Source organism: Eimeria acervulina, genomic scaffold, assembly GCF_000499425.1.
Source record: "Eimeria acervulina Houghton genomic scaffold, Eah_scaff808, whole genome shotgun sequence".
Classification (NCBI taxonomy): Eukaryota; Apicomplexa; class Conoidasida; order Eucoccidiorida; family Eimeriidae; genus Eimeria; species Eimeria acervulina.
In genome coordinates this window covers 1-15662 of record NW_013547132.1, presented here as the reverse complement: position 1 = coordinate 15662, position 15662 = coordinate 1, and the positions used below count along the sequence as shown (strand labels likewise).

The following is a 15662-nucleotide window of genomic DNA, read 5'->3' as shown; positions in this document are numbered from 1 at the left end:
GTTTAGGGTTTAGGGTTTAGGGTTTAGGGTTTAGGGTTTAGGGTTTAGGGTTTAGGGTTTAGGGTTTGCCTGTGCGACGGCGAGTAGAAGGACATCGAGTTGTTCGTTTTCGATTTCTCCTGCAACCCTCAGACAAAGTCTTTCAATTGGCTTCTCTAGTAGCTGACTCACCAAGCGCCCTGCATTATAATGCACACGCGAGGGTTTAGGGTTTAGGGTTTAGGGTTTAGGGTTTAGGGATTGGGGAGTGGGGGCTAGGGGAGAGGGGAGAGGGGATAGAGGATAGGGGTTAGGGTTTAGGGTTTAGGGTTAAGGGTCTAGGGTTTAGGGATTGGGGGTTAGGGTTTAGGGTTTAGGGTTTAGGCCTTAGGGTTTAGGGTTTAGGGTTTAGGGTTTAGAAGATAAGGGTAATGGAGGGGAGCATAATACAGAGACAGAGACACAAACAAAGACAGAAATAAACAAAGACAAAGACAAAGAGAGACAGAGATAAATAAACAGAGACAGACAGACAAAGAGAGACAGACAAAAGGAGACAGATAAAGAGACAGAGACAGAGACAGACAGATAAAACCCGTTTAAATGAATATATTTTTATTTATTTATATTTTTAAATAATTTGTCAGAACAAACAAATACAAAAACAAAAGACAAACAAAGGCAGATGACTTCCTTGAGTTGCTGCTGCTACTCGTGCTGCTGCTGCTGCTGCAGCGCTTTCTGCTGCTACTGTTGCTGCTGCAGCTGCAGCTCTTCCTGCTGCTGCTGGTGCTTCAGCTCTTGCTGCAGCAGCAGCAGCAGCAGCAGCTGCAGCAGCAGCAGCAGCAGCAGCGATTGGCATCTGCATGCATATTTATCTTCGACACCTTCTTTATCTCTTTGTGCATGCAGAGGAGGCAGCACGTGAAAAATAAACAAACAAATATATATTTAATATTATTATTAGAGACAAAAGGAGACAAAAGGAGACAAAAGGAGACAAAAGGAGACAAAAGGAGACAAAAGGAGACAAAGTATTTCTCAAAAGGAGACAGTTAAGTGTATGCACAGCTCACCGAGTGTCTCTGCATGTTGTATATAAACTGCAGCCTTCGTCATATCATTTAAGCGGACGCTCTGCAGCAGCAAACGCACACATTCTGCTGCTGCTGCTGCTCTTGTTGCTGCTTCTCTTACTGCTGCTTTTGCTGCTGTTTTTCTTGATGGTTTTGCTTCTCTTCTTGCTGTTGCTGCTTTTCTCTGTTACTTCTGTTGCTACATTTGCTAATGCTGCCTTTGCTGCTGCTGCCTTTGCTACTGCTGCCTTTGCTGCTGCTGCCTTTGCTGCTGCTGCTGCTGCTGCTGCTGCTGCTGCTGCTGCTTACTGGAAGGTTAACTGCTGCTTGAGGCATTTCTCCTTTAAGAATTTGTTTTATTTGAATCGCGACGTCTACAGAGACATTTACCTGGGCCTCATGAGTACTCGCACCTAAACAACACAAAGGGTTTAGGGTTTAGGGTTTAGGGTTTAGGGTTTAGGGTTTGGGGAGACAAAAGGAGACAGCAAGGGAGACAAACAGACGGAGAAACTGAAAGAGAGACAAAAGCAAATAAAATAAAAGCAGACAAAAGGAGACAACTGAAAATAAAAGAAGACAAAAGGAGACAGTAAAGGAGACAAAAGGAGACAAATGAAGACAAAAGGAGACAGAAAAACAGACAAACGCAGACAAAAGGAGACAATAAAGGAGGCAAAAGGAGACAGTAAAGGAGACAGCGAGAGACACAAAAGGAGACAGGCCGAGAGACTATCAAAGGAGACAGCAAAGGAGACAGCAAAGGAGACAATCAAAACAGGCAGCAAAAGAGACACCAAGAGACACAGAAGGAGACAGGAAAGGAGACAGCACAGGAGACAGCAAAGGAGACAGCAGAGGAGACAGCAAAGGAGACAGCGAAGGAGACAATCAGAGGAGACAGCAAAGGAAACAGCAAAGGAGACAGCAAAGGAGACAAACAAAAGAGACAATCAAAGGAGACAGCAAAGGAGACAGCAAAGGAGACAGCAAAGGAGACAGCAAAAGAGACAGCAGAGGAGACAGCAAAGGAGACAGAGGACATTACCAATGTGTGGAGTTAGAATAAGATTACAGCCCTTTGCTTGAGCTGCTATTAAAGCGTTGTCTCCTCCCTTAGCTGTCTCCTCTGCATATACATCCAACGCTGCACCTCCTAAGCGACCTTCTATCAGAGCCTCAGCAACGGCTGCCTCATCAACCACCCCTCCTACACAACAGCAGCACAAGCAGCAGCAAATCAAGCAGCAGCAGCAAGTGAAGCAGCAGCAGCAAATGAAGCAGCAGCAGCAAATGAAGCAGCAACAAATGCAGCAGCAGCAGCGGAAGCACCAGAACCACCAGGAGCAGAACCAGCAGCATTTGCAGCTGCAGCATTAGCAGCAACAGCCGCAGCAGCAACAGCAGCAGCAGCAGCAGCAGCAGGCGCACCCCTGCTGGTGTTGATGAGGAGAGCGGTTGGCTTCATGAGGGCAAGTGTCTCCTTCCGAATTAAATTGACAGTGCTCGGTATTAAAGGCACGTGCAAAGTCACCACATCGCCTACAAACAGCAGCAGCAGCAGCAGCAACAGCAGCAGCAACAGCAGCAACAACAACAGCAGCAGCAGCAGACTTGGGGCTGGGGAGGGCAGGAACTCCACAACGGTGTAGTGAAGGTATGGCTAGCTAGCTGGCTAGCGGGATACAGAGCTCTCTACTCATACCCACCTAGCTAGCTAGCTAGCTAGCTAGCTAGGTGGGTAGGTAGGTAGGTAGCTATCTATACGTGCCAGCTAGCTAGCCTACTTATAGCTAGCTAGCTAGCTAGCTAGCTATAAGTGTGTGGGAGTGCGTTTCGGTTGTACTTTGTTTAAGAAGAGTCTCTAAGGAGACAATTTGCACTCGCAGAGTTTCAGCCTTTGTTTGGTTGACGAAGGGATCAAAGGCTATTATCTCCATGCCCATGCTGCTGCAGACTTGCGCTATATAAGAACCCACCTAACCACCATACACAGCATCAACACTTAGCTAGCTAGCTAGCTAGCTAGGTAGGTAGCTAGCTAGCTAGTTAGCCATCTAGATAGCTAGCTAGATAGATAGATAGGTAGGTAGCTAGCTAGTTAGCCATCTAGATAGCTAGCTAGCTAGCTAGATAGGTAGATAGTTAGCTACCTCACTGGCTAGCTAACTGGCTAGCTAACTGGCTAGCTGGCTAGCTAGCTAGCCACCCACCTAACCATTCAGATAACCAGATAGTTTCCTAGGCAGATAGCTAGCTAGCTAGGTACGTAGATAGGCAGCTAGCTAGCTAGCTCCATGGGCAGCTAGCTAGCTAGCTAGGCAGCAAGGTAGCTAGCTATGTAGTTTGCTAGCTAGCTGGGAGCTGGGTGTAGGCTGCACGGGGAGTAAAGGTGAAGGGCGAAACCCTAAACCCTAAACCCTAAACCCTAAACCCTAAACCTTAAACCCAGTCCCCCACAACCCAAGTCATTAACCCTACGCCCCAACCCTAAACCCTAGACCCAATCCACCAAACCCTAAACCCTAAACCCTAGACCCTAAACCCTGGCCCCCTAAACCCTAAAGGCAGAACCGTAGGCCCAATCCTCCAAACCCTGAACCCTACGCCCAATCCCCCAAACCCTAAACCCTAAACCCTAAACCCACAAGCAAAAACCCTAAACCCTAAACCCTAAACCCTAAACCCTAGGCCCAATCCCCGAACCCCTAAACCCTAAACCCGAAACCCTAAACCCTAAACCCTAAACCCTAGACCGTTGGGGTAGTTGTGTTAGAGTACCTGTCCAAGACCAACGATACCGAGGGTTTTTCTGTGAAGTTGCAGCCCTTTGAATTTGCTTCGCTCCCAGTGGCCGTCGCTCACTGACTTATTAGCAGCAATTAAGCGACGAGATAAAGCAAACATCAAACCCAAAGCTAACTCTGCTGCAGATATGCTGCAGCAGCAACAACAGCAGCAGCGGCAGCAGCAGCAGAAGCAGCAGCAGCAACAGAAGAAGAGAAGTAGCAGAAGCAGCGGCAGATGCAGCAGAAGCAGTAGTTATAGGAGTTGTTGTCGTAGCAGGAGACACAAAAGCAACAGCGGCAGCAGCAGCAGCAGCAGCAACAGAAACACCAGCAACAGGAGCAGCAACAGAAGCAGCAATAGGACACAGCATAAGACACACACAACATATTGAGGTGATGAGCTAGCAGCAGCAGCAGCAGCAGCAGCAACAAACTGCTTCTGCTGCTGCTTACAAAGAGAACCCCCTCAATTCAACATTTCCTCTCATAAGAATCTCAGGAACTCCGCCTTTAGGGTCTAGGGTTTAGGGTTTAGGGTTTAGGGTTTAGGGTTTACGTGTTGCCTTGGGGGGAGTTAACGACGTAAATGCCTCGGGCTGTGGCGGCCTCGAGGCAAATATTGTCTACGCCAACACCCGCTCGTCCTGCAGCACCAACAGAAGACCTAGGGTTTAGGGTTTAGGGTTTAGGGTTTAGGGTTAGGCAGTTTGTGCAGTGAGAGGGCCAGAGGAGGTGACGCTGCTGCTCCACAGCAGCCGTGTCTGTCCTAAACCCTAAACCCTAAACCCTAAACCCTCACCAATGACTTTTAGTTTTGTGCCGCGATTAATAACCTCCTCCGTAACGGTGGTGGCGCTGCGGACGATGAGGGCATCAAACTCAGCTGCAGACATTAAAAAGTATTGTAAACCCTAAACCCTAAATTAGGGTTTAGGGTTTAGGGTTTAGGGTTTCTGGGGAGACGTTAGGCAGGGGTAGAGTAGGAGGCGAAGACATTGACAAAGGAGAGCAAAACAAATAAAATATATAAATAAATATAAAGGAGACAAAAACAATAAAGGAGATGAGAACAAATAAAAAAAGATAAGACAAAAGGAGACAGACGGAGACACCGGAAGAAGCAACAAAGACAAAAGGAGACACAAAATGAAACAAAAAATAAAAAATAATAAACAAGAAACAAAGATATAAAGAGACGGAAGGAGACAGAGACAGAAAAACAAGAGCGAGACAAAACAAACAAAAGGAGACAAACAGAGACAAACGAAGACAGACGAATAAGGAGACAACAAATAGATTTAAATAAGACAAAAGGAGACAACAAATAGACTTTAAAAAGACAAAAGGAGACAACAAATGGAATTAAAGGAGACAAAAGAAGTAAAGGAGACAACCGGAGAGAGACACAAAAACAGAGAGATACAAGAAATAGCAATAAAAAATATATTATAAAGAGACAGCACAATAAAGAGACAGAAGAAACAGCAGTAAAAAAATAATCAAAGGAGACAGAAGAATAAACAGACAGAAGAAGAAGAAGTATAAGGGACATCAAAACACAGAAAAGGAGACAGAAGAATAAAGAGACAGAAGAGACACTGCAAAAAGAATATGACAGAAAGACAGAAGAACAAACAGAGACAGCAAAAGCAGCATTAAATGAAATGAAACAGCGATGCAGAAGAATAAAGAGACAGCAACACCCGAGACAGAATAACCAACGCACTCAACGAAGATAACAATACTAAAAATAGTAATAAATAAATGATAATAGATAATAAATAATATATAATAGTAAAAGATTAGTAATTAATAATAATAAGAAGTAATGAATCAGTATTAATAATAATAATTTACGTATTATCTGCAGCAATTCTTCAGGCGATATTTTTTTATGTACTTCCACTGCAGAAATTCCCCGCAGTATTTCAACGCCAGCCTCATCAACGCCATCCAGGGCAAGCACTCGAGGAAGTGTTCTGAATAAATAAATAAATAAATAAATAAATAGATAAATAAATAAATACATAAATCAATAAGTAGAAGAATAATCAGCACATCACAGAAGCGGAGAAGAGGCAAAAAAATCGTTCACCAGACACCGGAAAGTAAACAAAAACAAAAATTACTCATTTTTACATGCTAAACCCTAAACCCTAAACCCTAAACCCTAAGAAAAAAATATCAGGCTGAAGAGTTGTGAAGGTATCTGTTTGTGCCTGTGGCGAGTGTTTTCTTGCACATATTTTGTGAGGTTTAATTTGCACTTATCTTGAATAATTGATTTATATTTGTAAGTTTTTCTTTTTTTGTTTTTATATGTATAAACACTTTACCCGGAAGTTGCCTGTGAATTCGCCATGATGGTGAAAGAACGCCAAGAAGAAAGAGTTGAAATTGAGGTCAAAAAAAGAATATTTCCCTTTTTTGTTATTTTTTTTCAGACAATAATAATATTTAATTGTTAAATTTAATTTAATTTAGGAAATTTCAGTGCAAAAACAAGCAAAATCAACGCGCTAAGTCCACCCATACACCACCGGAGCGGCAGTGGTCACTTCAGGTGTACAGGCAGCTCGTGCTGGCATGCAGCGTTTGCATTCTTCCATTAAGAAAACAAAATTTTATATTATTTTTCATTCTTTTGAGTTTATTTACTCTTTTTAAATATATTTTATCTCCATGTCTGCGTATGCAGCTCGGAAAACCCTCCCTTGTCGCTCACCAGAAGGCACCCCTACGGTTTTGTATGCTGTGCAGTGTATCTGCATCTGTTTTCCTCCAACTGGGGCAAGTAAATGCATTTTAAAATATCACTAAACATATCAATAAAATTTCGTAGTTCTGCTCCGGCAAGAGGAGGGCGGCTGCGTGTGCCATGCTACCGTTGTACATAAGAATAGTAATAATTTGAAGGTTATTGCTGCAAAAGAATAGGTTTATTTACATATATTTATGAGATGAATTGTACTTACTTATTTATTTATACTCTTACGTGTACCAATATATCATGATATGCTAAGGAGTTTAGGTGTGCAGGTCCAGCAGTAGCTGAGGTGTGCATACACCCGATTAAAGCCTCATCAAATCATACAAAAAATTAAGGACGCAGATAATTGCATGCACTGCATCTGAAGGTTTGTTTGTTGTGTATGCCTAAGCCACCATTTGCTGCATTTAAATACCTATCTCAACACTGCCGATGAGACAGCTCTTCTTCTCTCGAGCAAACCCTACAAAGGAGTGGTTATTAATGCCACCCCTGTAGAAACCACGATGGCCTCCTTCTAGTTGAGGAGGACTTCCTTAAATGTTTAGTTCTAGGGTTTAGGGTTTAGGGTTTAGGGTTTAGGCTAACGGTCTCAACGGTGTAAATGCACAGTATATATATATATATATGCTTATTCATTCTTTTATTTGTTTATTTAAATTAATTGGCTGTGGGTAAGCTATGGAAAAGAACGAGATCATACAGATGAAGGTGCGGTGCTGCCGCTGTTGCTGCTGCTACTGCTGTTGCTGCTGCTACTGCAGTTGCTGCTACTGCGGTTGCTGCCGTTGCTGCTGCTGTCGAGCTGCAGCACCTCCAGAGAGCAAGCATGCTCTGTGAGAGACTCTTATGAACAGACGGCTAGCTGGCAGCAGCCACAGCTAGCTGACGATGCTAACAGCTAGCTGTATGTGATAGCAGCTAGCTGTAGATGCTACCAGCTAGCTATTGATACTATTAGCTAGGTATAGATGTTTTTAGCTAGGTGTTAGAAGGAGTTAACCCTCGCCTAACGACAATGGCCCAGCGAAAAAACCTCTAAACATGTTGTTTTACCTCAGGTATATTGCCTTGAATACTCTCTCGCGGCGTATGCATGCACATATGGATGCATGCATACATGCATGCATGCATGAACTCCAGATACACTCTAAGCCTCTATTACTAAAGGGCTTTAAGTGTCTTTAAAGAAAGCCCTTCTTGTTTTTCTTTTGCTTAGACCTCATAGTAGCAGCACAGACCGTAGAGGAGTATTCTCATTTGGAGATATTCACCGGAATTAGAGTTAAAGCAAGGAAAAAGAATAGAAACAGAAAAGGAAAGAAAACACAGACTGTCTACTCCTCCAGCCATCTCTCAGACCAATAAAGACAAACACTGCAGCAGCAGGAAGCAGCAAACAGCAAACAGTTGCATGCATGCGTTACGCCCTTCTCTCTCCCCTGAGCTGTCTTTGTAGTTCAGTATTGCCCCACAAACAAATAAACAAACAAACCAACAGAGAACGAAAGAATGTACAAATAACATCCTACAGTGTACATCCACCTCTAGTGAATATACTGCGGGCAATATCGAAGTCATAAAGAAAAGAAATCAGCAAACACTTAACAATGATGGGTGAAGAATGTGGAGAAGACAAATTGAATTTTTTTATATTAAATAACATATGCGCTCGACACTAAATCCTTATGGTGTGTTCTATGGCTATTATATTTTGTTTGATGCGTACTGCACGCCTCCTATTCGTGTTAGCAAATATATGTAATATTAGTTCATATTACAGTATGTCTATATTGTATTAGTTTAAAAATATTATTTTTAATCATAAAAATTACAGACTAATTCACTTTCAATAAATTTTTAAATATCATTGCTGCATGCGCTCCCTCAGAAGCCCCGCAGCCCCAAAGAGGAGTGCTGAGGCCCTGTGCTGTGAGGCAGTGGAAATTGCCTTCAATGAAGTAAAATAAATCGATAGAAATAATTATTTTTCTAATTTAAAAGGTGTATTTAGCTTTTATTATTCTGAAAAGGGCTGTTATGTTAGCTTTCTTCGCGGTGTATTGCGAGGTGCCTGTACACCTGAAAAGTTGAATTGAACGGTTTCGCCACCGAGTGGAAAGCGATGATTATTTTGTATTATTATTGATATTGAAGAAGATATTTAAAGTGTTTTAAATTTATTTTTGTCTTCTTCTTTTAATTCTTCTTTTGTTCCGCTGTTTCCTTCTCTTTTCCCCCCTTTGCAAGATGTGCAGCCTCGTGCGCCACAGCGATGTGTTTGATCTCTTTGAGATGCAACACGTAAACTTCGTGAATTTACCGGAGAACTACGTCATGAAGTATTACTTTTTTCACGCTCTTTCATGGCCTCAGCTACCAACTGTAGCAGAAGACAGTCAGGGGAAGATCGTTGGTTATGTTCTTGCAAAGCTGTAAGAAGAAGCCGTACATACAGTAACTGCTGTCTATATCTTCTTTGCTTTATCATCTTTATCTTTTTCTCTGTTTGCCTTTCTATTTCATTCTGTTCGTATCCATGCATCTCCTCTTTATTTCTTCTTTATCTTCTGCTGCTCTTTTCTGCTTTCTCTCTTATTCCTTTTCTTTCTTTCTTTGTTTCTTATTTATCTCCTTATTTCTCCCTCATTGCATCTCCGTCTGTTGCACAGTTTCTGCTCCTATTTACCTCTTTGGCTCCTCCTAACCTTCTCTTTATCCTATGTTTATCTCTTCTTTTTTGCGTTTTGTTGCCGAGAGTATTTCTATGTTTCTAGAGTGCATCTCTGTGCATGCAGAATGAATCTGGGGTGTCACTGCAGCTACGAATATCCTATCGTTTCTCTTTTTTTAGTTTTTAGTGTTTTGCTTTGATTTCTGCTGTCTGTACAGTGAAGATGAAAACCAACAAGGACAGAAGCCCCACGGCCACGTAACATCTGTTGCAGTGCTGAGACAAAACAGAAAATTAGGGTTAGCGTCTAAGCTTATGACTCTCTCGCGTAAGGGTTTAGAAGCACTCCTTTTAATTGGCTTTAAATAGGGGTATTTGCTGCTGTTTAGTTCCTCCGTACTTCATTTATTGTAATCTTAAGGGTTTAGGGTTTAGGGTTTAGGGTTTAGGGTTTGTGCTTCAGAAAGAGCAATGCAAGACGTCTTTTCGGCGGAGTTTGCAGCGCTGCACGTCCGCGTAACCAACAGAGCGGCCTTTGCACTGTACAGCAAAACATTAGGCTATAGGTAAGCTTTTTTTCAGGTGTATGTGCACCTCAGTGCTAATTAATAGCCCTTTCCTCAGGTGTATGTGCACCTCAGTGTTAATTAAGAGGCCTTTCTTCAGGTGTATGTACACCTGAATATTACTAATAATCCTTTCTTCAGGTGTACGCACACTCCAATATTAATTTTATTCTTTTCTTCAGGTGTACGTACGCCGCAGTGCTAGTAGTTTGATTGTTTAGGTGTACGTACACCCCAGTATTAATAGGCTGTTTGCTGAGGTGTACGCTCAGCTGTGTTTTTTGTGTTTTGTTTGTGTTGTGTTGCAGGGTCCATGATATAGATAAAGAGTATTATGCTGACAAAGAAGACGCATTTAATATGCGCAACTACTTTAATAAAGGTTTGTCTTTGCTGCAGCACTTTCTCTTATTTGCTATACTTCTCTCTCTTCTGCTTCAACCATACTTACAACAACAAATAAACAGCTTAAACCCCCGAAGGGCACGAAAGCACCTGCTGCTGCTGCTGCTGCTGCTGCTACTTCTGCTGTTGGCCATGGTGCTGCTGCTGCTACTGCTGGTGCTGCTGCTGCTGCTGCTGCTGCTACTTCTGCTGCTGGCCATGGTGCTGCTCCTGCTGCTGCTGCTGCTATGTCTACTGCTGGTCATAGTGCTACTGCTGTTGTTGCTGTTGCTGCTGCTGTTGTAGATAAAGTCGGCAAGGGGCGCCGCAAAGAGGCAGAGAAGGAGACAGAAGAAGCTGCTGCTGGAGGAGCATCAGAGACTTCGGCTGTACGTACACCTCAGCTTAGACAAGCGGGACAGCCACTCTTATATCGAGGGTTTAGGGTTTAGGGTTTAGGGTTGACGATTGAGGGTTTCGTCTCTTCAGCTTTTTGATGCGTGATGCGTGCAGGCAGCAGCAGAGCAAACCCCCGCAGCAGCAGCAACAGCAGCAGCAGCCAAAGGAACAGCAGCAGCTGCAGCACCGGAGCAGCAAGCTGCAGCAGCTGCGCAGCAGTCCACCTCGACAACAGCAGGTGCAGGGAGCAGCGGCAGCAAAAACAGAAGAAAAAAACGCTAGAGTTTAGGGTTTAGGGTTTAGGGTTTAGGGTTTAGGGTTTGGTGGTGCAATGCATCCCGCCCTTCGTGAGATGCCAAACAACTTACAATACTTTTTCTGTTCAAAACCTAAGGTTTAGGGTTTAGGGTTTAGGGTTTAGGGTTTAGGGTTTAGGGGGGTAATAACGAATAGAATCTTCTACTGAGACAGCCCTTAGAGCACAGCCATTGGTAGCTTGGCAGCTCCTTTAAAGGGTTTACTAGGGTTTAGGGTTTAGGGTTTAGGGTTTAGTTGTCTCGCTGTGCAGTAGTATCTGCATGAAAAATTAAGTATATAGATGCATGCAGGTTGTTTTAGTTAGAGGGAAAGATGAGTATATACACCGGCATGCGTCGGCTGATTGCCTTCGCCTGTATTCTTTTTCTGTATTTGTTGTTTTAAGTGTCTCATCACCTTGAGGTGTACAGGCAGCTCTGTGTCTGTGCCTGCATGCACTGAGGTGTATATGCAGCTCTCTGTGTCTGTTTGCATGCACTGAGGCAGCAAAAAACAAAAGTAAAGCAAAGTTTTAAACCTAAGGTTGGGTTGCTGCTGCGCGGGGCTTTCTCTTCGCATGCATACACAAAACCCTTGCATGCAATGCATGCATGCAATACGTGCATGCAATACCTGCATGCAATATTTGCAAGATATGCATGCAGTATCTGCATGCAATATGTGCATGCCATACCTGCATGCAATACGTGCATGCAGTACCCGCATGCATGCATGCATGCATGCATGCATGCATTGCATGCATGCATGCATGCATGCATTGCATGCACGTATTGATTTGTTAGTTTTTTTGTGCAAAGTACTTGAGACTGTAAGGAGGCACGCCTGGATAGAAAGGCTTTAAAACTCCGTAGGGCTGAGGTAAGATCTCTTCACCCCCCTCTGGGGTGTATAGGCAGGGTCGCTGAGGAGCAGTGGTTCTGAGATGAGGTGCAGAGACACCCGAATTATTTAAAACAATTTTTTGTCTTTGAGGGAGGAAGCAACACCAACAAATGTAGCAGCAGCAAATCCAGCAGCAGCAAATGCAGCAGCAGCAAATACAGCAGCAGAAGCAGCAGCAGAAGCAGCAGCAGAAGCAGCAGAAGCAGCAGAAGCAGCAGCAGAAGCAGCAGCAGAAATAGAGAGAGAGAGCAAAAGAGAAAAAGAAAGAGACGGAGAGACAGTGCAGTCTTCTCTTGTCTTTTATCTCATGTCGCTTGTCTCTTATCCTTTGTCTGCTGTCTCCTTTATCTTTGTTTTTATCTCTTGTCTACTGTCTCCTTTGTCTCCTTCTCTTATCTCTCATCACTTTTATCTCTTTTATCTCTTGTCTCCTGTCTCTAATCTCTTATCTCTCATCTCTCATCTTTAATTTTCTTATCTTTATCTCTAATCTCTTGTCTCTCTACTGTCTCTATTCTCTTATCTTTAGTCTCTTAGCTTTAATCTCTTATTTTTAATCTCTTATCTTTAATCTCTTATCTTTAATCTGTTGTCTCCTTTTATCGCTGCCAGCGGTTAACGTCTGTCTCCTTCACTTCTTTTTCTAACTAGAGACATTAATATAAAATAAATAAATAAATATATATATATATATTTATTTATTTATTAATGCAATAGGTATACAGTTATAGAAATAAATATACTGTCTCCTTTAGCATGTCTTACGTTGTCTCCTCTCGCTCTTTCTCTTGTCGCCTCCTCTCTGCTTCTTCGATTAAAATTTGTCTCCTTCTTTGTCTCCTTATCTCTTGCTGCTGCAGCTCAGCAGCAACTGCTGCTGAAGGAGGCTGACCTTGCATTACATTCACTCGTGCTGTAGCTAACTGCGTAGCTAGCTGCTGCTGCAGAGTAGCTAGCTGCGGCAGCATAGCCTGTACATACACCCCACACAGCGTTGCTGTCTGTCTCTTTTTATGTTTTACTTTCTGTCTCCTTTTGTTGTTACACCTGTCTCTTCTTTTCTCTTGTCCTCTGCTTTCTCTCTCTTTTTTCTATTTCATCTGTCTCTCTCTTTTTATTTATTTGTCTCTGTTGTCTGTTGCGGTGTGTTTATCTGTCTTTCTCTTAATCTGCTTGTCTCATCTGTCTCTGTCTCTCTTTTTATTTACTTGTCTCTGTTGTCTCTTTCTGTCTTTTGTTTATTTCTTTTTTTTAATTTTTCTGTCTCCTCATCTTCTGCTGCATTTTGCGCGGTCTCCATTAAACAAAATATATACCTTGCTTTCGCTGAGCTGCCTATACACCTGAATGATCTCTCTTAGAGCTGCCTATACACCTAATATATATATACATATATATATATTATAATAAGGCTGTGTATACACCTGAAATATGTTCAGGAGCTGCCTATACACCTGAATAAGCTTGCACTCACCCTATAGGTATCTGCTTCAGCAGCTAAACATCTCCTTTTGCTGCTTACGTCTTCTAAGCGCTGCTGCAGCGAGCCCAGTTGCCGCAGCAGCGCAGCAGCAGCTTCTTTCTTTGGTTCTACTTGCTGCTGCATCTCCGCTGGTGCAGCAGCAGAAACATAAAACAATAATCCCTGTCTCTGTTTCTATGCATACACTTCAGGTGTATATACACCTGAAAAATATCTGCAGCAAACATTTCGAGTACTGGGGCCCTGTCTCTGTTTCTTTATCTTTATCTGTCTCATTTGCTGTCTCTCGTTTTTATCTCTGTCTCCTTTTCGAGCTGTCTCCTCACTCGTCTCTGTCTCCTTCAATGCCTTGGCTTATCTCTCTGTCTCTGTCTCTGTCTCTCTCTTTTTCTGTCTCTGTCTCTCTTCTTTATCTGTCTCTCTTCTTTATCTGTCTCCTTCTCTGTCTGTTTGTCTGTCTCCTTATCTGTCTCTTTTATTGTCTTTATCTGTCTCATCTTCTTCTTGTAAATCTATTTCTTTATGCTTTTTATTTATTTATCTGTCTCTTTAACTGTCTCCTTTTACTCTCACCTGTCTCCTCTTTGAGGTCTTCTAACTTTAATTCAATTTGTAATAATTTGCGTTTTTGTTTTTGCAGCTGCTGCTGCAGAACTTCTTCTTTTTGCTGCAGCTCCTCGATGCTTGGTTCTTCCCTGAGGTGTATATACACTCTAAACCCTAAACCCTAAACCCTAAACCCTAGGGCAGAAACCGTACTCAGTAAGACACCTACAATGAGCGTAAACCCTAAACCCTAAACCCACAAACACAAACCCGAAACCCATCCCCACTAAGTCAAATGCAGCACTAAACCATAAACCCTAAACCTTAAACCCTAAACCCTAAACCCTAAACCCTAAACCCTAAAGGCTTACTTTCCGACTTCTCTCCATTCTCGACTGCCGTCAGGGTCCTCTGCATGCATCACCTCAGCATATTATTATTTTATTATTTTTTAATAAAAGTATTTGTATTTATAAACAACTAATTAATTTCTCTCTGGTGCAGTGCAGCAATAGAACAAACAACCGGAAGCTGAGGGTTTAGGGTTTAGGGTTTAGGGTTTAGGGTTTAGGGTTTAGTAGAGGAGACTTACCAAGTTCAAGACGAAGTCTCTTTACGTTTACTTTTTCTTTAGCTAGCTGCTCTTTGAGTTCTGCTGCTTCTTCAGCTAGCTGCGGCAGCACTTTACATCTCTTTTGCTGCTGCTGCAGCTGCTGCTGCAGCTCCTTTGCTTTCAGCCGCAGCTGCCTCACCTCCTGTACACCCAAACAAACACAAGCTAGCTAGCTAGCTAGCTAGCTAGCTACCAAGATGGCTAGCTAGTTTGCTATGGTTAGCTAGCTGGGCGGCTAGCTGGTTGGCTGCCTAGCTAGCTAGTTCATTACTGAGCCAGCTAGCTAGCTAGCTAGCTTGCTACCTCGGGGCCTAAGGGGCTATGCAGCTAGCTGTTTGTTTATTTTTCGCGAGCACAAATGACTGCTAAAGAAATGCAAGGGGGCTGGCTAGCTACATCGTCACTATAACAGCTAGCTAGTTAGGTAGCTAGCTAGCTAGTTAGTAGGTAGCTAGCTAGTTGATAGGTTATGATTGTGGGGAGCACCGCTTCTGCTTCCTGAGTCGCCCGTAGGCCATGCACCTCAGCGTTCGCTGCATGCACACGTAGGCAATGAGCTGCTGCTGCTGTGGCTGCTGCTGCTGCTGCTGTTGCTGCTGCTGCTGCTGCTGTTGCTGCTGCTGTTGCTGCTGCTGCTGTTGTTGTTGTTGCTGCTGTTGCTGCTGTTGCTGGCTGCTTTAGAGGTTGATGCTGATAGGAAGGATGCTGTTGCCGTCGCTACTGGGGTGGGGTGGGTGCTGCTGTGCCTGTTAGGGTTTAGGGTTTAGGGTTTAGGGTTTGGGTATGCTGCTGCAGCAGATGCAGCAAGAAGCAGCAGCAGGGTTTGCTGCTGCGTGTTTTATTCGTCGCCGTTTTATTTTTATTTTTATTTTCTTTTTGTTTGCTTAATAATTATCTATATCTGTTATTTATAGTTATTTGTATGTATTCGTTTGTATTTATATTTATTTATATTCATTTATACTTATTAATTAAATCTGCTTATTTTTATTGCTTATTTTTATTTGTATTTAGTTATATTTTTTATACACTTATTATTTATGTTTATTTATATTTATTTATATTTAATTATATTTAATTATATTTATTTATGTTTATTTATATTTAATTATATTTAATTATATTTATTTATATTTAATTATATTTAATTATATTTAATTATATTTAATTATATTTAATTATA

The 15662-nt window shown here is 42.5% G+C and overlaps 3 protein-coding genes across 3 annotated transcripts; 2 read left to right on the top strand and 1 right to left on the bottom strand.

Annotated features, from left to right (window-relative positions):
- Nucleotides 1-2105: 2105 nt before the first annotated feature.
- On the top strand, nucleotides 2106-2707 carry EAH_00049630 (hypothetical protein, conserved; the record flags this gene model as incomplete). The annotated part of the gene is made up of 2 exons (XM_013391339.1): nucleotides 2106-2114; nucleotides 2231-2707. 2 exons carry the CDS (start codon nucleotides 2106-2108, stop codon nucleotides 2705-2707), a joined length of 486 nt encoding a protein of 161 aa, XP_013246793.1.
- A 6157-nt stretch (nucleotides 2708-8864) lies between these two features.
- Nucleotides 8865-10919, top strand: EAH_00049620 (N-terminal acetyltransferase complex subunit ARD1, putative; the record flags this gene model as incomplete). The annotated part of the gene is made up of 6 exons (XM_013391338.1): nucleotides 8865-9049; nucleotides 9507-9616; nucleotides 9752-9854; nucleotides 10163-10236; nucleotides 10545-10627; nucleotides 10752-10919. The coding sequence occupies 6 exons, from the start codon at nucleotides 8865-8867 to the stop codon at nucleotides 10917-10919; spliced, it is 723 nt and encodes a 240-aa protein (XP_013246792.1).
- A 1679-nt stretch (nucleotides 10920-12598) lies between these two features.
- On the bottom strand, nucleotides 12599-14287 carry EAH_00049610 (hypothetical protein; the record flags this gene model as incomplete). Its single annotated transcript, XM_013391337.1, has 4 exons — nucleotides 12599-12808; nucleotides 13360-13448; nucleotides 13894-14015; nucleotides 14238-14287. The coding sequence occupies 4 exons, from the start codon at nucleotides 14285-14287 to the stop codon at nucleotides 12599-12601; spliced, it is 471 nt and encodes a 156-aa protein (XP_013246791.1).
- Nucleotides 14288-15662: the final 1375 nt, after the last annotated feature.